Below are 20238 nucleotides of genomic sequence, written 5' to 3' on the forward strand. Positions count from 1 at the left end.
TGCGCCCCCCGCTCTGCACAGTCCCCCTTTTGGTTTAAATGGGCAGGGAGTCCCCGGAGATACACCAAATAATTTTCAGCTCCGGCCCGGGTACCACCAGGAAAGGGGACGCCAGTACTTCCTGGTTATTTATAATGGACCAATAGGAAGACGTAGCAACTTCCTGTTGTCCATTTTGTTTCCCCTGGATAGGTGACTGGTGCTACCTTCAGTGGCAAGTATCTCAAACTAAGGGGCCCCGGGAGCTGAAAGTTAGTGCTATAGGGACCCCCTGTGTCCCACCCTGGTAAAAAGTAGTAGGATCGATCTCCCCCCCTCCCCCTTTTAGAACTTTTCACCTAAATCACATTTTCAAACTTACAACTCGCTGCGCTGCAGCAGCACCGCGCGAGCATTTCCCATTAACCTTGATTTGAGAGGAAGGGAAAAAACACAACAGTCTTTTTTTTTTTTCTTTCTTTTTTTACTTGGAAATACTTCAGAAATAAATGTCCGACTAACACACGCATTTCGTAAGTTTGACGGCCATTAAAAAACGTTACGTGCACTCTGAGATCACGTTTATAGCCTACAAGAATACCCTTGTGAAGGCGAAGTGCGTTGGGTACGTGGGTTTACACCCATCAAAGCAACACACTCCATTTAAGTTATTCGAGCTGCTGGCTTCCTGGCTGAGTTTTAAAAGCAGTATTGTAGGATTTACCATACCATATAAACCCCATTATATCTTAGCATACAGTCCTACTGCAGCCAAGGATTCTGGGTAATGACATGCAAATGAGCACTGTGTGTCACTCTTTGCTTCTTGTACAGTGTAACACTGATCCCTACAAGTTTCTGCCTGCTGAAAGCAAACCCCAAATTTGCAGTATTTTTTGTAATTCCAGTTAAACCAAACACTTATTGTTATACATTTACGGTTGGAAAGCAGATTACAGATTAACGCAGAACATGCAGACATGTGCCCGTGAACACGTCCAATCCCGCGGGCATGTACATTCTATAAAACACAGGCCGTGAAGACTCCTAAAACTTAATAATTTAACATTTAGAAAACCTACTTTTCCTATACAACTCATACAGTTCTGCTACAGTGGTTACAATTTGGAATATACAATACAAATACATAGTCACATTAAATCGATAACCTATTTGAAGCAGTTATGTACAGTAAACACAATGTATTTTTATGCTGACGCGTCCGTTCAAAATATACATATTCAAGGTCATTCACCCACTGTGACAAAATACGTTTGACCTACGGCAGCACTGGGTGCTGGCAATATTAAAACATTTGGCAATCCTGTAGCCGGACGTGCACTCGAGGCGATGAAAACAAAGGCACTTAAACTCGGACAGCAATTACACGGTAATTAGAGGAAACGCATCGTTGCAAACGAGGCCCATTAGGGATCAGCCGGGAAAACATAATTCCTCTTTGAATAAAACTTCACGAGTAGAAATATGGGAGAAGCAAAGAGGAGGAGAAACGGGTGGTGAGACTTTCGGGTCGCCGAAGCCTCGGTTTGAAAAAGGCCGGAGAGGGTGTCTGCCGCGGTCATGATGCACGTGGGGGCCTTATGCTACCGGATTGGACCCAACACGGCGTTAATACTCTGTGGTTACGTTACTGCAGTGACTCAAAGAGTAATGTTATTTTTTAAAGTATTTGTCACCATACACCGTAATTCTACAGCTGAGTCACCGCTCGAGTTTTCCCCGGATCGCTGTTTTTTTAAACGTGATCGTTTATTCCAAAAAATGTACATTCAAAGCCTAAATAAATACAGTGGCTAAGCCCCTTTCACTTGGCGGCATCCATAAAACTACAAAGAACCTTATCTGAGAAGATGGGAATACGACAACTTTACTGATCAATCTCTTTGCAGTCTGCACGGAAAACATCCCTGTGCTTCCTGAGGCCAGACACAGAGGTCCATTAATTCCGGGCTTGGTATCTCAATCGGTAACAGATGTTATTTTCCTTCAGGTTAACACATCCACCAAGTGTATGCAAAACCCACAGCCGTTGCATATTATTGGCATAGATGTAACATCATGTCAAGTTAACATGACATATCTGCCACTAGCATTGTCATACCTAGAGGTGGCAGCGTTACTCCCATTCAGACCGTGGAAGATGGGGTGTGCTGGAGACTGAATCCCTGCGTTAAGCGTAAGGCCGCACGTATGGTGCCCGCGACGGGACGGGTGACATCACCCGTTGCCGCTAGCAAAAGTTATATTTCGCTTTGCGGCGGCGCGGGTTTTCTGGCATTTGATTGGTTCAGGGCCTGTCACACGAGGCGACAGCCCTTGAAAAATCAAATATTGCCAGCTTCCAAATTTGGCGACGCGACGTCACATTGTTGCGCTTACTATAAGCGCACACGGCGGCGGCAATGTGTCGCGGGCACTATACGCACGGCTTAAGGCTTGTTTTTATAGTTGGCTCGTGCACGTAAAGAGCGCTTTTTGTGTATAGACTTCGGCGCTCTGAGCAACAGATGGGCGTGGCTATGATGCGCACGGCAGGCGTGGCCATCCGTGGATATACTATTTGGGGGGGGGGGCGCCTCTTTTGCAGATAATCATCACCCACGGCTGTTATAGTTGACGCAATGCGGTTTCTATCAGGGGCTTGCGGATAGGCGTTGAGTACCCCTGGTTTAACCCACGGGTAGTAAAGAGATTTCGGACACTGTTCCTTTATGCACATTACTCGCAAACGATAAAATGATTATATCTTCTGGAGGCCAAGACGTTGACTATTTCGCAGTGTGGTTTTGTTCGACCCCGCATGTACTGAAAGGGTTAATGGAGCCAGCCAGGGATTAAAAACCACAAGCCGCAAAAGCCGAAAATAATATACCATGTGAAACATTACTACAGATCCTTCTCACGGGCTCTGTGTCCTTGTTTACTTGTAAATGCGCATCTCAGCCTCGCAGCTTTACATTGTAATGCTACAGTACAAACTCCAACCTGGACTGGAATTCACACGGCTCACACAGCCAAACTCAGCGATCCCCAAAAGGGGGTGAGGTGTCTCCCAGGGGGTCCGCCCAAAGAAATCTGTAATGGCGGCTCCCCGGTGGTATAGCAGGGTCCTGAGCCTGTGTGGGGACTGCGCACTTAGTAAGTATCCAAAGTCGCTCCCCACAATGCTTTGTACCCACAGCAAGGCATTGTGGGGCGTGATTTTGGAAGCTCCCGCAGTGAGTGACAGCTCCACCCCCCATGCTGCCTGCACACACTGAGGGGCAGTTTGGGGGATTATTAAGCGTGTGTTCCCCCCACGAGCTCAGGACACTATACTGCCTGGGATCGGTCACACAGTGTTAGCGACAGTCTGAGGGGTCGCAATAAGGTTTATTCACTAGGGCAGTGTTTCCCAACTCCTGCCTCAGCAGGTCAGGCCTTCGGATATCCCTGCTCCAGCACGGGGCTCAGTCAAAATGACTGAGCTGCTGATTGAGCCACCTGTGCTGGAGCAGGGATATCCTTAAGACCTGACCTGGTGGGGTTCCCGGAGGACTGGAGGTGGGAAACACCGCTGTAGAGAACCGAGGTCTAAAATACATGAATAAGGCACCAACATCTGTCCTTATTCCCTTCTAAACTTCTATAAAAACACCCACAGCAATGTCTACTCCAGCAAGATGCCCCTCTGGGGTATAACTGTGGGTTAAAGGTCCCCATTCTTTCAGGCATGTCCAGCAGGGAGGCTGGAAGTCTTCAGAGATACTCAGCATCATTGCACAATAAGCAGTGTTCACTTTCACGGGCAGATGGTAAAGAAACGAGCTCCCACCCCTAAATCCTGCTTCAAAGAGACACATCTCGGAGTCTCCACTCGCTAGGAAAAGATTTACCCGCGATGAATTCCCTGATCTCCGCGGCAAAAGGCACAATTCTGGTAATGCCGGCGTCTCGTGTAACTCGTGAGCCACTTACACACATTAAAGCCCTTAGCAGTGCAGGGTAATGTCCGCAGAAGGGTTAAAGAAAAATCCCTGTGATCCTGCCCCAGCGAGGAATCAGATGGGTCTGGGGGGGAGAGGGTGCCAAACACTCCTCACTTTAGGATCAGACAGTTTCAGGGGGATATTTGGTTACCCGAGCAAACGGTGTCAGGAGATGGCAGAGGGCGGCAGGAGATGGCAGAGGGCGGCAGGAGATGGCAGAGGGCGGCAGAAAGCCGCAGGAGATGAGAGGGTGGCAGAAAGCAGCAGGAGATGAGAGGGTGGCAGAAAGCAGCAGCAGATGACAGAGGGTGGCAGGAGATCTCAGAGGGTGGCAGGAGATCTGAGGGTGGCAGGAGATCTCAGAGGGTGGCAGGAGATCTCAGAGGGTGGCAGGAGATCTGAGGGTGGCAGGAGATCTCAGAGGGTGGCAGGAGATGGCAGAGGGTGGCAGGAGATGGCAGAGGGTGGCAGGAGATGGCAGGAGATTAGAGGGTGGCAGGAGATCTCAGAGGGTGGCAGGAGATCTCAGAGGGTGGCAGGAGATCTCAGAGCGTGGCAGGAGATGGCAGAAAGCAGCAGGAGATGAGAGGGTGGCAGGAGATGGCAGAGGGCAGTTGATGGTTTTAAAGCAAACATGTGATTTTCTTTTCATGATGGCAACATCTGTCACTCAAATATTTACTCCGCCTCTAGCACCCCTGCGTGCAAACTCAGTCCTCAAGGGCCACCAACAGGCCAGGTTTTCAGGATATCCCTGCTTCAGCACAGCTGGGTCAATCAGTGGCTCAGTGATATCCTGGAAACCTGACCTGTTAGTGGCCCTTGAGGATTGGGGTTGACACCCCCTGTGCTAGAGGGTCAATAAAGATAAGGAGGGAGGAAAAAAGGAGGTGGGTTTTGCCTGCGCAAACTCCTACATGGCACAGAGTGATATCCCGCCGAGTAAATCACACCCCCCCACGTCGCATCCCGCCACGTTTACAAAACAAATGTATTATTTAAAAATATTTGTATAAACAAATGGCCACGATTTAACCCCTTAATCACGGTGTCTGATTCAGTTTGGTCTTACAAGGAAACCCACCTTTAAAGCAGCAGTTACATGGGTTTTTTAATCTCCCCAAACCATGGGGGTGTCCCCCAAAACTGATCTAGGGTCCCACGGTCTGAAATACTTGAGCTGTGTGTGTTACATAGAAAAAAAACACAAATATAGCCACAGGGTGACCAATAGAAAGTCAGAGCGTCACCTCCCGATGATATCGCAGCTTTCTATTGGCTGCCAGAGCGAGCCTGACCGACGGCCATTTTGTAGCAGTATTCTTTCCCATTGGACAAACACAATTATATATCTCGGGACTCCGCGCTGAGGGTGGGGAAGAGCTGGGACTAGTGTCCCACGCTCCGTGGCTCTGGAAGGCCTGACTGGCTTATCCAAGAAGTTGGGCCCAAGCGGAAGTCGGGCCTAACTTCTGCAAACGTCCGGCGCCAGCCAGCTCTGGGCCCTTCTGCAGCCACTATCGTGTCCCACTGGAGTTCTAGGTAATAAGGGCCACATTCGGAACCCTCTACCCTAGAGCACCGGGCAAGGGTCAGCGTCCCGGCCACTTGGCCGTCCAACCTTCATTACGTCGAGGTTTTAATACTCTCTGGCATTAAACAAAGGTCACTTGAGGTCAACCCCAAGCAGTTCGATATTGCACTTCCTTTTGAAAAGCCGGGGCGGGTTTTGGCGGTTCAGATAAGGCGATCCTCTTTGCCGTCGGAAATACTATTAAAAGTGGCGTTTTTCCCACGCCGATTGGCTTCTTTGTGGAAAATTAGGCAGCGTATAAAAGCAAGAGCGCACGAAAAAACCGCGGCCGCCCCCCCGGGTCAGTTCATGCCAACGCTCTGAGATTTGGCCATGTCCGTGCACACAAAGTACGTCCTCAGTTCCCCTTTCCCCTTCACGTTGATCAATCCGCGACACTCGCAGGAATACCCCAAACCTTCCAGGATCCGGGTGGTCTCTTCTGAAACCTGCCGGAGAAATGAAGACGCAGCAATGAAATTCTGTGTGGGGGGGTCCAAGGGAAAAGTGCGCTACTAAAATCTATTATACAATATTAACCCATTTGGGAATACCAAGTGAAGGTGCAAAAAGATATAACTATATATAGGTATATATAGGATTTACGTGATCCTGTACAGTCAGACAAAGGGGGAACTATAGCAAAATAAAACACAAAAAACGAGCGCACAACACTCATAGTGCATCAAAAATATAATCAAATAACACAATGGTTAAGTAAGTATTCTGCGTACATCAAGATGAGATAAAAACAGCATTTATGGGACATATGTTTCCCAAACGCCAACCACCAGCAGCGGGATCAGAGGGTTCAGCAGGGCACCGTCAGTCTAGCAGGGGAACACCAGCTGTTTTTTGTGTTTTATGTTCAAATACTGAGCCACAGGTTGAGCCCTATCCCCCCACCCTCCCCTGTGCTGAAGCAGGGATATCCTGAAAACCTGACCTGCTGGTGGCCATTGGGTTAAATGGAGCTCTCCCCAGAGCCCGGTGCAGTGTAAAAGGTTCTAAATGGGATATGCTCGGGGGGTCGGATACCGACATTACAAGGTGTGAAACTCTTATAGACAGTGTTCGACAAACCTATACATTTACATGCCCGGGGCGAGTGAATTTAACCCCCGGGCGAGTAAATATTGGCCCAAGCAGCACACGTTTGGTACTAGGTGGCGAGTAGATTTTTTTGTGTGGCGAGTAGATTTTTTGGTGATTTGTCAACCACTGCTTATAGGATTGTGAGGGTTTGGGGGGGGGGGCATTACCTGGATTTTCCCGAGCTCCCCCGTCGTCTCCATCCGGCTCGCCACATTCACCGTGTTTCCCCAAATGTCGTACTGAGGTTTCCGAGCGCCGATCACTCCGGCGATGACCGGTCCGTGGTTAATCCCTTTATTGGGTCAGCAAAAAGGTGCACAGAGTACGGGGTCATTCATAGGGTCAGTGCCTAACGCAGTGTCCCTAATTATTATCCCGTGGGGAGCGGACGCACACAGGCACCCGAGAAAGTGACTTTACAATGAAGTCCTCGTGTATGAAAATCTGTGTTAATTATAAACTTCCCGACGTTCAGTACGAGCTGAATTTGTTTCACATTTAAAGGCGATAACGTCACCGTTATTCACACCTCTTAATGTAGCGCGTCGGGCGCAGTTTGACCTCGGTATGTGGTGAACCGCAGGCTAAAAATAATAATATTATTTGTTACCTCCTTGTTCATGTCTGACTTTTGGGGGCATTTAAACCGTTTAACTTCTTTACCAATGCTGTTGGTGTGCGCGTGCAGAGATGAGTCTGTGTGTAGGTGTGTCTGTGTGTAGGTGTGTCTGTGTGTAGGTGTGTAGGTGTGTCTGTGTGTAGGTGTGTCTGTGTGTAGGTGTGTAGGTGTGTCTGTGTGTAGGTGTGTAGGTGTGTCTGTGTGTAGGTGTGTCTGTGTGTAGGGGTAGGTGTGTAGGGGTAGGTGTGTAGGTAGGTGTGTCTGTGTGTAGGTGTAGGTGTGTCTGTGTGTAGGTGTGTCTGTGTGTAGGTACACGTGTGTCTGTGTGTAGGTACACGTGTGTCTGTGTGTAGGTACACGTGTGTCTGTGTGTAGGTACACGTGTGTCTGTGTGTAGGTACACGTGTGTCTGTGTGTAGGTACACGTGTGTCTGTGTGTAGGTACACGTGTGTCTGTGTGTAGGTACACGTGTGTCTGTGTGTAGGTACACGTGTGTCTGTGTGTAGGTACACGTGTGTCTGTGTGTAGGTACACGTGTGTCTGTGTGTAGGTACGTGTGTCTGTGTGTAGGTACGTGTGTCTGTGTGTAGGTACGTGTGTCTGTGTGTAGGTACGTGTGTCTGTGTGTAGGTACGTGTGTCTGTGTGTAGGTACGTGTGTCTGTGTGTAGGTACGTGTGTCTGTGTGTAGGTACGTGTGTCTGTGTGTAGGTACGTGTGTCTGTGTGTAGGTACGTGTGTCTGTGTGTAGGTACGTGTGTCTGTGTGTAGGTACGTGTGTCTGTGTGTAGGTACGTGTGTCTGTGTGTAGGTAGGTGTGTATGTGTGTATGTGTGTAGGTAGGTGTGTCTGTGTGTAGGTAGGTGTGTCTGTGTGTAGGTAGGTGTGTCTGGGTGTATGTGTGTCTGGGTGTAGGTGTGTCTGGGTGTAGGTAGGTGTGTCTGGGTGTAGGTGTGTCTGGGTGTAGGTAGGTGTGTCTGGGTGTAGGTGTGTCTGTGTGTAGGTGGGTGTGCCTGTGTGTAGGTGCGTGTGCCTGTGTGTAGGTGCGTGTGCCTGTGTGTAGGTGCGTGTGCCTGTGTGTAGGTGCGTGTGTCTGTGTGTAGGTACGTGTGCCTGTGTGTAGGTAGGTGTGTCTGGGTGTAGGTGTGTCTGGGTGTAGGTGTGTCTGGGTGTAGGTGTGTCTGGGTGTAGGTGTGTCTGGGTGTAGGTGTGTCTGACTGTAGGTAGGTGCGTCTGGCTGTAGGTAGGTGCGTCTGGCTGTAGGTAGGTGCGTCTGGCTGTAGGTAGGTGCGTCTGGCTGTAGGTAGGTGCGTCTGGCTGTAGGTAGGTGCGTCTGGCTGTAGGTAGGTGCGTCTGGCTGTAGGTAGGTGTGTCTGGCTGTAGGTAGGTGTGTGTAGGTGTAGGTGTGTGTGTGTAGGTGTATGTAAGTACTGGGGTACTAGAATACATCACTATGATGTCATTACTATAACTAGAAAGTATAGAATGGTGGTGAATGGCATCATTTAGTTACATAATAATGCCGGCACCTTACAGCCGCTACCCCGAGGGATCTTATGGCATTTCCAGCCGCCGCGCTTTGTACCACTCACCCACTCGCAGCCGGAAGTTATTGAAGGAATGCCGGTTGATGCCGTCCAGTTTCACCATGAGCGCCATGGCATACTCTACGGTGATTCCTATCTGGGCGTTCTGGCGTTCCTTATCCTGGAGGGGGGAGGGACACAAACGAGCACAACACCCAGTTAAAGGTACCCCCTTTTATGCATGTCTGGGAAGCAGGGGGTGCCTGGAGCTGCACCCTGTGCATATTATCCCCATACGATCCCCAGATACTCCCCGGGAACGCTAGTGCTGGCACTTCCACATATTTCAACCACTCATCATGCAGGCCAACAAGAAGCCGCTTCCTATTGGCCTGCATAACGTGGGAGATTTAACCCGCCATTTTGTTTCCCCTAGGGGGGGGGGATGCTGCGGCGCTACCTTTACAGGTATGTATCTCGGAAACTAGGGGTTCCCAGAGATGAAATTAACGCGGTTCAGCTCTGGGGGGTCTCCTGCTTCCCATCCATAAATAATTGAACGGTGGAGTCTTCTCCATTGAGTAGCAGCCAACTCCAGCGGCAGAAGAGCTTGCACTCCTCACCCACTGATTATTCAGCTTACAGAAGCGTTATTGAGCAGAACACACTATCTGTACCAGTCCTTGTGCCCCCCTCAATATATTCCGCATAAAGTGACGTATACCTGATTATTCTCCTGTCCCGGGGTAACGGTGAGGCCTGCAGCCGCCATGTACGTGCTCCCAATGGTCTTAATCTTCTCAACCCCGCTGAATTTGGGTTTCATCAAAAGCTGTTCCAAACCAGGGAGAAGCAGCGGTGTGTTATTACAAGGATTCAGATAGAAAAGAAATGCAAACGCGCATCTTACATCGGGGGGCGCCAACTCAGCCCTCAAGGGCCACCAACAAGTCAAGTTTTCTGGATATGCCTCCTTCAGCACAGGTGGCTCAGTGAAAGACTGCACCCACTGTGCTGTAGCAGGGACATCCTGAAAACGTGGTGGCCCCTGAGGACTGGAGTTGGCCGCCCCTGCCTTACATCGGATGGCATCGCTGGGTGCTGCTTCTTGGCACCGACCACTTCTGCATGGATCCAGGAATCCTTGGAAGAGGCTGGCCATCGGTCTAACGCGACTTTATTTAATATATCAACGTTTCCGCGTATTAATACACCACAATACATATCTCACACACGAGTGAAGAAATGAACATGGCGGAGTGCTGGACATATCACAAGAAGAAATGACCATCGTTGGTATATCAACCGAGATGTTGATATAAGAAATAAAGTCAAGTTTTATTTTGGAAGACTGGTGTGCCGTCCTCTTCGAAGAATTACGAGGAATCACTCATCTAATATAATATTATCATGAACTTCTACAGCGTGGTAGTGACATGCACGGCCAGATACTGCACTATCCAAACGTCACATCGAACAGAATCAAAGGAGTAACTCCGCTATGGTTCTGGTGAATGGAATTCCATGTGTTTGCAATGGTTTGGTCCATAGCCAAAGGGCCTTGGTTACAAATAAGCATCATTGTGGGACTCCTTTTGTCTCACGTTTCCCAGTGGGAACGGGAACGAGATCTGGTGATATTTTTCACGTTTTATCCCACGCAAAGCTTTGGGTGCGAGCGGAAATACAGGATGGCAGCACGTGGAGTGGACAAACAAAACTAGGATACATGTGATCCCCTCAAAGGCCAACGCAGAGTTAAGGAGAGTGCTAGCTTCCAGGATCACACAGGTCGCTCTTCAGGCAGATGTTGGAGGAAGGGGATCTTTCTGGTCCTGAGAGCTAGCACTCCCTTTAACCCCCCGGTTAGTCATTAACGGCGGGCGCAGAGTGGAAGATACCTCATCGAAGTCGGCGATGATCTCATTCAGCAGACGCAGACACTCCAGGCCTTCCTTGTTGACGTCACACTCTGTGTAAAACACCTTGAAGTCGGGCACCGAGGCGAACATGACGCAGACGCAGTCGTAAGACTGATGGTACAAGTCCTGCCGGGGGAGACGAGAGCAAAATGCAGCGCAGAGTTATAAAGTTTGCAGGCGTGAGGAAGGTAGCGATGCCTTTTACTGGACACAGTTGACACATGGGGCCATATTTATGAAGAAGTGAATGGGGCGTGAGGAGGTCTTATGGCTTAGCACAGGGGTGCTGAACTCTAATCCTCAAGACCCCCCCCCTCTCCCCCAATAGGTCATGTTTTCAGGATATCCTTGCTTAAGCACAGGTGACTAAATGAGTCCCTGCTTCAGCACACGTGGGTCAATCACCTGTCCCAAGGCCCAAGCTTTGACTGAGCCACTGATTGAGCCACCTGTGCTGAAGCTATGATATCCTAAAAACATGACCTGTTGGGGGGGCAGGGGGGTGTTGAGGGCTGGAGTTGAGCCCCCCCCCCCCCCCCAGCTTAGCACCACTAAGTAAACATGGCCCATAATGTCGTACAAAAAATGTGGAAGGAGCTGATACCTTGAATTATAATATTTGCACCTGTAACTCCCCCACATAGTGCCCCATTGGGCCATTCCCCGTGTAAAGTCCTAGAAACACTGAAGCAAAGTGGTACCAGAACCACGGGTCTCTGAAACGCAGCCCCTTCAAATTCCTCCTGTGAGGTTTATTCTGCGGGTGAGACTCGGGCGAAGCGCTAAAGATCAGCATGTGCTGGGCTCGGATAAGCCTGTCCCTATCCCGCCCGGAGGATATTCCATCACTCGGACGTTAGATTAGCATTATAACAACATTAGATTATTATAATAACATTACAGGTCTCCTGGCGCACAGGAAGCAAGAGATTAGGCTCGGAATAATATTTATAAAGCACAGAGATATTACCAGCGGCCAAAACTAAAATTATCTTTCCTACTGCACAGATCAACACGTTCCAAGTGACTTGGGGTCAGGAGTTCTGTAATGTTTGTTTGTTTATATATATATATAACTAGCTGAGAGACCCGGCGTTGCCCGGGAGGTAAATGCGTAATAGGTAGTATTATTTATAAATCGTGGAACAATAGGTGACTGTTTGTTGTAAAGGTTGGATAATAATATTGAAAAGAAAGATGGAAGAAAATGTAATACGATGTTGTATAAAAATGGTTTATTGTAACCACACCACAGTACAATGTATATTTTGGTGGCATAAGTGATGTAAAAATCTGAGTCGTGTGTCCTGCTAGGGTGTGAGGCGGCGGGTGGCGCGTGGGTTGTGAGTGCTGTCTGTGAGTGGGGGTCCTGCTAGGGTGTGAGGCGGCGGGTGGCGCGTGGGTTGTGAGTGCTGTGTGCGAGTGGGGGTCCTGCTAGGGTGTGAGGCGGCGGGTGGCGCGTGGGTTGTGAGTGCTGTCTGTGAGTGGGGGTCCTGCAAGGGTGTGAGGCGGCGGCTGGCGCGTGGGTTGTGAGTGCTGTCAGTGAGTGGGGGTCCTGCTAGGGTGTGAGGCGGTGGGTCAGTGATGTCGGTGCGTAGGGGCGGGAGGCAGCAGGTGTGTGTGGCGGCAGGTATGTGTCGAGTGGCGGGTGTCTGTTGAGTGCGTGCAGCGGCTGTGAGGCGGTGGGTGAAAGGCAGAGGCGGCCGGAGTAAGGGCGGGTGAAAGGCAGAGGCGGGGGTGGGGAGGCGGTAAGGCGGGCATGAAGGCGAAGGGCGGCGGGAAGGGGAGGAGGGGGGTGGAGGAGGGGGGCAAGGGGTGGAGGAGGGGGGCAAGGGGTGGAGGAGGGGGGAAGGGTTAGAGGAGGGGGGGGGGAAGGGTTAGAGGAGGGGGGGGAAGGGTTAGAGGAGGGGGGGGGAAGGGTTAGAGGAGGGGGGGGAAGGGTTAGAGGAGGGGGGGAAGGGTTAGAGGAGGGGGGGAAGGGTTAGAGGAGGGGGGGGAAGGGTTAGAGGAGGGGGTGGAAGTGTGGGAGGGGGTGGGAGGGGAAAGGGGAAAAAGAGGTGGAGGGGGGGGGGAAGAGGAGCGGAGGGGGGGGGTGGAAAGGGGAGCGGAGGGGGGGTGAAGGGGAGCGGAGGGGGGGGGTGGAAAGGGGAGCGGAGGGGGGGTGAAGGGGAGCGGAGGGGGGGGAAGGGGAGCGGAGGGGGGGAAGGGTAGCGGGGGGGGGGGAAGGGGAGCGGGGGGGAAGGGGAGAAGTGGTGGGAAGGGGGAGGAGGGGGGAGGTGGTGGAAAGGGGGAGAAGGGGGGAGGTGGTGGAAAGGGGGAGAAGGGGGGAGGTGGTGGGAAGGGGGAGAAGGGGGAGGTGGTGGGAAGGAGGAGGAGGGGGAAGGTGGTGGAAAGGGAGAGAAGGGGGGATGTGGTGGGAAGGGGGAGGAGGGGGAAGGTGGTGGGAAGGGGGAGGAGAGGGAAGGTGGTGGGAAGGGGGAGGAGGGGGGGAGGTGGTGGGAAGGGGGGGAGGGGGTGGGAGGTGGTGGGAAGGGGGGGGGAGGGGTGAGGTGGTGGGAAGGGGGAGGAGGTGGGAAGGGGGAGGCGGAGGGGAGGCGGTGGGAAGGGGGGGGAGGCGGTGGGAAGGGGGGGTGGGAGGCGGTGGGAAGGGGGGGGAGGCGGTGGGAAGGGGGGGTGGGAGGCGGTGGGAAGGGGGGGTGGGAGGCGGTGGGAAGGGGGGTGGGAGGCGGTGGGAAGGGGTGGGGGGAGGCGGTGGGAAGGGGGGGGGAGGCGGTGGGAAGGGGGAGGCGGTGGGAAGGGGGGAGGCGGTGGGAAGGGGGGGGGGCGGTGGGAAGGGGGGGGAGGCGGTGGGAAGGTGGAGGGAAGGGGGGGGGAGGCGGTGGGAAGGGGGGGGAGGGAGGCAGTGGGAAGGGGGGGAGGGAGGCAGTGGGAAGGGGGGGGGAGGCGGTGGGAAGGGGGGGGAGGCGGTGGGAAGGGGGGGTGGAGGGGAGGTGAAGGGGGGGCTGGAGGGGAGGTGAAGGTGGGGGGGTGGGGGGTGGAGGGGAGGTGAAGGGGGTGGAGGGGAGGTGAAGGGGGGGGAGTGGAGGGGAGGTGAAGGGGGGGGAGTGGAAGGGAGGTGAAGGGGGGGGTGGAAGGAGGGAAGGTGAAAGAAGGGGGGGTGGAAGAGAGGTGAAGGGGGGTGTGGTGGAGGGGAGGTGAAGGGGGGGTGGAGGGGAGGTGGAGGGGGGGAGGTAAATGGGGAGATGAAGGGGGGTGGAAGGGAGAAGTGGAGTGAGGGGAGGTGAAAGCGGGTGAGGGGAGGTGATGGGGGGTGAGGTGAGGTGATGGGGGGTGAGGGGAGGTGATGGGGGGTGAGGTGATGGGGGGTGAGGGTAGGTGAAGGCCGCTCACTCACCCGTCCGGCAGGTCCCACGTGGATCTGAGGCGGGAGGCAGCGTGTTGTGGCCGCTCTCCCGCTGTGTCCCGGGCGCTCGCTCACTCCCCCGCTGACTGTAGCGGCGCCGGGGGGAGACACTGACACTGGAGGGGAGGGGGGGGGGGGTGGAGGGGAGGTGAAGGCCGCTCACTCACCCATCTGGCAGGTCCCACGTGGATCTGAGGCGGGAGGCAGCGTGTTGTGGCCGCTCCCCCCGCTGTGTCCCGGGCGCCGCCATCTTGGGCACTCGGCGCCGCGAGGCAGCCTGCCTGGCCACTGGCTGTTCCCCCGCCGGGGAGGGGTGAGTTGTAGCGCCGGGGAGGGGGGGGCATGTATATGTGTGGGGGGGGAGAGGTGGGAGATATAGAGGGGGGGTCTCGCACGGCCGCTGACACTGGGTGGGGGGGGCGCTGAAGGGGTAATAATAGTGTGTGTGTGTCCCGCTGACTGTAGCGGCGCCGGGGGAGGGGGGGGGTCGGGGTGAAAGCTCGGGAGACACGGGGAGAGGAGGAGGTGCGCGCGGGTGCTGCTAACACTGTGAGCCCCGCTAATGTATGTAACAGTGTGTGTGTGTGTGTGTGTGTGTGTGTCACTGTGTGTGTGTGTCACTGTGTGTGTGTCTGTCACTGTGTGTGTGTGTGTGTGTGTGTGTGTGTGTGTGTCTGTCACTGTGTGTGTGTGTGTGTGTGTGTGTGTGTGTCCCTGTGTGTGTGTGTCCCTGTGTGTGTGTGTGTGTGTGTGTGTGTGTGTGTGTGTGTGTGTGTGTGTGTGTGTGTGTGTGTGTGTGTGTGTGTGTGTGTGTGTGTGTGTGTGTGTGTGTGTGTGTGTGTGTGTGTCTGTGTGTGTGTGTCCCCCCCTGTGTGTGTGTGTCCCTGTGTTCCCTGTGTGTGTGTGTGTCCCTGTGTGTCCTTTGGCCCGTCACTCCGCCTCAGGCCAATGAGAGGTGTGCGGGGGCGGGCCAAGGGACCAATGAGATTTCCCCTAGGGACACCGGACATCCAGGCAGGCAAACATACAGTGCTTTCACTAATATAGTATAAGATATGACATGTATCCTATACAGGCATACCCCGCATTAACGTACGCAATGGGACCGGAGCATGTATGTAAAGCGAAAATGTACTTAAAGTGAAGCACTCCCTTTTCCCCACTTATCGATGCATGTACTGTACGGCAATCGTCATATACGTGTATAACTGATGTAAATAACACATTTGTAACAGGCTCTATAGTCTCCCCGCTTGCGCACAGCTTCGGTACAGGTAGGGAGCCGGTATTGCTGTTCAGGACGTGATGACAGGCGCATGCGTGAGCTGCCGTTTGCCTATTGGGCGATATGTACTTACTCGCGAGTGTACTTAAAGTGAGTGTACTTAAAGCGGGGTATGCCTGTATATAGTAACAGCGAAACCTTATGGAAGAACAGGTAAGACTCCAAGCGTGTTAATCATGTCAGATCTACATGCCAACTCCAGTCCTCAAGGACCACCAACAGGCCAGGTATTAGGGATACCCCAGCTTCAGCACAGATGGCTCAATCAGTCCCTGCTTCAGCACAGGTGGCTCAATCAGTGGCTCAGTCTTTGACGGAGCCACAGATTGAGCTACCTATGCTGAAGCAGGAATCTCCTGCACACCTGACCTGTTGGTGGCCCGTGATGACTGGCGTTGTCCGCCCACGCGGCATATCTTATATACCTCAGTGAGTACGCTCCATACCTCATTTAACTTGTGATCGCCAACGAAATAGGCCGCCACGTGTGCCGGGAGCACGTTCTCCAGCAGCAGCCGGTTCAGGTTCTCCATGGTCTCGGTTTCCTCATCTTCCTTCCGGAATTTCCTCTTCCACAAGCAGTCCAGGCGGGAGTAATAGTCCACCTGGCGCGGGGCGGTAACAGAGGGAGTCAGCAGCCGCGTCCCTCGGACAACGGACGGAGCGACGTTTCGGAGCCACCGACAGTGTTACTCAGCCGGAAACCGCCTAAATGGCTGCTTTGGAGAGTGTGCGGGTCGAGCACCTGAGCTGCCACACCCAACTTTCCTTAACATTATCTTATTAAGAAAACGTGCAAACTCAAACTCAACATGTCCAAGACGGAGCTCCTCATACTACCTCCCAAGCCTGGCCCTACTGCCCCCTTCTACATTACTGTTGGAAGTACTATCATACACCCAGTATCACACGCACGCTGCCTAGGGGACACACTCTACTCTCTCACATTCACAATGTAGCTAAAACCTGTCGCTTTTTCCTCCGCAATATCACAAAGATACGCCCTTTCCTCAGTTGTTCTACTGCTAAAACTCTGATTCAGACCCTCATTCTCTCCCGTCTCGATTACTGTAACCTCCTGCTGTCCGGCCTTCCTGCCTCTCACCTGTCTCCCCTACAATCTATTCAAAAGCTGCTGCCAGAATCACTTTACTCTTTCCTAAATCTGTCTCAGCGTCTCCCCTGCTGAAATCTCTCTCCTGGCTTCCTACCAAATCCCGTATCACATACACAATTCTCTTCCTCACTTTTAAGGCGATACACTCCTCTGCCCCTCCATACATCTCACCCTAATATCTCACTATACCCTCCTCTGCCCCTCCTTACATCTCACCCTAATATCTCACTATACCCTCCTCTGCCCCTCCTTACATCTCACCCTAATATCTCACTATACCCTCCTCTGCCCCTCCTTACATCTCACCCTAATATCTCACTATACCCTCCTCTGCCCCTCCTTACATCTCACCCTAATATCTCACTATACATCCCTCTGCCCCTCCTTACATCTCACCCTAATCTCTCACTATACACCCTTCTTCCCCTCCTAATCTCTCACTATACCCTCTTCTGCCCCTCCATACATCTCACCCTAATCTCTCACTATACCCTCCTCTGCCCCTCCTTACATCTCACCCTAATATCTCACTATACCTTCCTCTGCCCCTCCTTACATCTCACCCTAATATCTCACTATACCCTCCTCTGCCCCTCCTTACATCTCACCCTGATATCTCACTATACATCCCTCTGCCCCTCCTTACATCTCACCCTAATCTCTCACTATACATCCCTCTGCCCCTCCTTACATCTCACCCCAATCTCTCACTATACATCCCTCTGCCCCTCCTTACATCTCACCCTAATATCTCACTATACCCTCCTCTGCCCCTCCTTACATCTCACCCTGATATCTCACTATACATCCCTCTGCCCCTCCTTACATCTCACCCTAATATATCACTATACCCTCCTCTGCCCCTCCTTACATCTCACCCTGATATCTCACTATACCCTCCTCTGCCCCTCCTTACATCTCACCCTGATATCTCACTATACATCCCTCTGCCCCTCCTTACATCTCACCCTAATATCTCACTATACCCTCCGCTGCTCCTCCTTACATCTCACCCTAATTTCTCGCTATGCACCATCCCGACTCTTGTGTTCTGCTCAAGGATGTCTTCTCTCTACAACTTTTGTATCTAAAGCCCTCTCCCGCCTTAAACCTTTCTCACTGACTGCACCACACCTCGGGAATGCCCTTCCCCAAAATATCTGACTGGCCCCCTTTTGGGCGTTTCTTAAGACCCACGTCTGTAACGCAGAATATGAGTAGATCCGTGGCTGATACAATACCTGTCACATGCACTGACCTTGGCCCCCTGCAGACGCACTTACCAGAACCCCCTCCTACTGTCTCTGTACGTTCTCCCTAATCACCACTTAGATTGTAAGCTCTTCAGGGCAGGGACTCCTTTTCCCAATGTTACTATTATGTCTTAAAGCACTGGTTCCCAGTATGTGTTATAGTATGTCCCGTGTATTACTGCTGTGATGCTATGTACATGGATGGTGCTATATAAAGATACATATACTGTACATACAAATGTAGCAAACTACTTCATATACATTTTTTGACTTTGATAAAAGATGCTGAAAGGCAGAATTGCGAGGAACAGCGGGGAGAACGCCCGTCTCATCTGATAAGGACCGTCCGGCAAACGCCAGAGAGAGGGCATTTTCCTGCCAGGTTTACGCCACAGGGTGCTTGAAATGAGCCGTCTAAACATGTTGGAGAATGTATGAGCAAGCGCAGAAACTATGCAGGCGATGGGAGAGATTGCAGAGGATGGAATCAGCGGGGAGATGGGGCAGATACAAAGCGAGAAAACCATTAACAGGTCTGGCACGGAAATATCGCTGAACTAAATAAGAATATAGCAATGGTTTGTACCAAATTCTGGGAGCTGCACAGGTTAGGGGGAGGATGGATTTGCCACTGTTATTTAAGAACTTATTCTTAATGAGTTAATAAACACACAGATACCCAGCAAGCTCTAAGAAAGCCCCCAAAATTACCACAAAACATATATATATATGTATATAAGTGTCAAAAGGAGTGCTACAGGGCGTGGCTAAATATATACAACAAGAAACAAAGAAGTCCAGAGCAACATCCAATGTGACAAAAATACACAGTGAAATACCTATATATCTCTTGAAAAAGGGTCTTTTAGTTAACCCTTTGGCCAAAGCGTATAAGCCTGCAAACCACATCAAGGCATGACCATAATATCGCAGGTCCTAACACTAACTGCTTAAAATTCTTATTTACCTCTATAATTAGAAGAAGAATGGTCCTAGCATTGAACCTGTCACAACCAGCTGTATGAAAAGAAAAACCTGCTTACTTGGACAGTGGGGAGGGGCGAGCTTAAACCCTGGGAGGGAGGAGCCACTGACCTCCAAAACAGCTGAGACCAGCTGAACAAAGTTTAAAAACACACAGATACCCAGCAAGCTCTAATATATATATATACTAGCTGAGAGACCCGGCGTTGCCCGGGATGTAAATGCGTAATAGGTAGTATTATTTATAAATCGTGGAACAATAGGTGACTATTTGTTGGAAAGGTTGGATAATAATGTTGAAAAGAAAGATGGAAGAAAATGTAATACGATGTTGTTTAAAAATGGTTTATTGTAACCACACCACAGTACAATGTATATTTTGGTGACATAAGTGATGTGAAAATGTGAGGTGTGTGTCCCGATAGGGTGTGAGCGTGTGTGAGGCGGCGGGTGGGTGTTCAGTACGGGTGGCGCATGGGTAGTGAGTGCTGGCTGTGGGTCGGGGTCCTGCTAGGGCGTGAGGCGGCGGGTGTGTGGCGAGTGCGGGTGACAGCTGGTCAGTGATATTGTTGCGTAGGGGCAGGATGCGGCAGGTGTGTGTCGAGTGTGTGGGGTGTGTGAGAGGCGGCGGGTGTGTGTCGAGTGGCGGGTGTCTGTTGAGTGCGTGCGGCGGCTTTGTGGCGCAGGGGTGTGAGCGGTGGGCGGGTGAAAGGCAGAAGTGCGGGTGGGCGAAAGGCAGAGGCAGGAGGGGGGACGAAAGGCATTGAAGGAGGGGAGGTGAGGTCGGAGGGGTGGTGGGGGGTGGTGAGGGGAGGTGAAGGGGGGCGGAGGGGAGGTGAGGATGGGTGGTGAGGGGGGGGATGGTGAGGGGAGGTGAAAGGGGGCGGAGGGGAGGTGAAGGGGGGGGCGAGGGGAGGTGAAGGGGAGGCGAAGGGGGGGCGGAGGGGAGGTGAAGGGGGCGCGGAGGGGAGGTGAAGGGGGGGCGGAGGGGAGGTGAAGGCGGGGCGGAGGGGAGGTGAAGGGGGGGTGGAGGGGGTAGGTGGGAAGGGTGGAGGTGGGGGGCTGGGGGGGAGGTGAAGGGGGGGTGAGGGTAGATGAAGGGGGGGGGTGGAGGGGAGGTGAAGGGGGGGTGGTAAGGGGGGGGGGGAGGTGGGAAGGGGGGGGAGGTGGTGAGGTGGTGGGAAGGGGGGGAGGTGGTGGGAAGGGGGTGGGAAGGGGGGGAGGTGGTGGGAAGGGGGTGGGAAGGGGGGGAGGTGGTGGGAAGGGGGTGGGAAGGGGGGGAGGTGGTGGGAAGGGGGTGGGAAGGGGGGGAGGTGGTGGGAAGGGGGTGGGAAGGGGGGGAGGTGGTGGGAAGGGGGGGAGGGGTGGTGGAAGGTGGGGTTGTAGGGGGGTGAGGTGAAGGGGGCGGTGATGTGGGGGTGGAGGGGGGGGGTGAAGGTGGGGGTGGAGGGGGGGTGAGAGGGGGGGTGGAGGGGGGGTGAGGGGGTGAGCGG

General features: G+C 52.7%; 1 protein-coding gene across 1 annotated transcript; it reads right to left on the minus strand.

The window, feature by feature from the left end:
- Positions 1-441: 441 nt before the first annotated feature.
- Positions 442-16700, minus strand: LOC142477064 (adenylate cyclase type 7-like). The gene is made up of 6 exons (XM_075582118.1): positions 15838-16700; positions 10683-10829; positions 9506-9613; positions 8848-8962; positions 6804-6928; positions 442-5990 (listed from the first exon to the last, which is right to left on the minus strand). Exons 1-6 carry the CDS (start codon positions 15922-15924, stop codon positions 5844-5846), a joined length of 729 nt encoding a protein of 242 aa, XP_075438233.1. The 5' UTR covers positions 15925-16700; the 3' UTR covers positions 442-5843.
- Positions 16701-20238: the final 3538 nt, after the last annotated feature.

The sequence above is a fragment of the Ascaphus truei genome, unplaced genomic scaffold, assembly GCF_040206685.1.
Source record: "Ascaphus truei isolate aAscTru1 unplaced genomic scaffold, aAscTru1.hap1 HAP1_SCAFFOLD_1908, whole genome shotgun sequence".
In the NCBI taxonomy this organism is placed as follows: Eukaryota; Metazoa; Chordata; class Amphibia; order Anura; family Ascaphidae; genus Ascaphus; species Ascaphus truei.

Bases quoted from the DNA above. Each gene is read 5' to 3' on its own strand.
- LOC142477064 (XM_075582118.1), bottom strand. From the start codon at position 15,924: ATGGAGAACCTGAACCGGCTGCTGCTGGAGAACGTGCTCCCGGCACAC. The intron at 10,830-15,837 runs GTATGGAGCGTA...CTCCCCCGGCAG, and splicing joins GCGATCACAAGTTAAATGAG to GACTTGTACCATCAGTCTTA. The intron at 8,963-9,505 runs GTATACGTCACT...TCCCCCCTCCAG, and splicing joins CGGGACAGGAGAATAATCAG to GATAAGGAACGCCAGAACGC.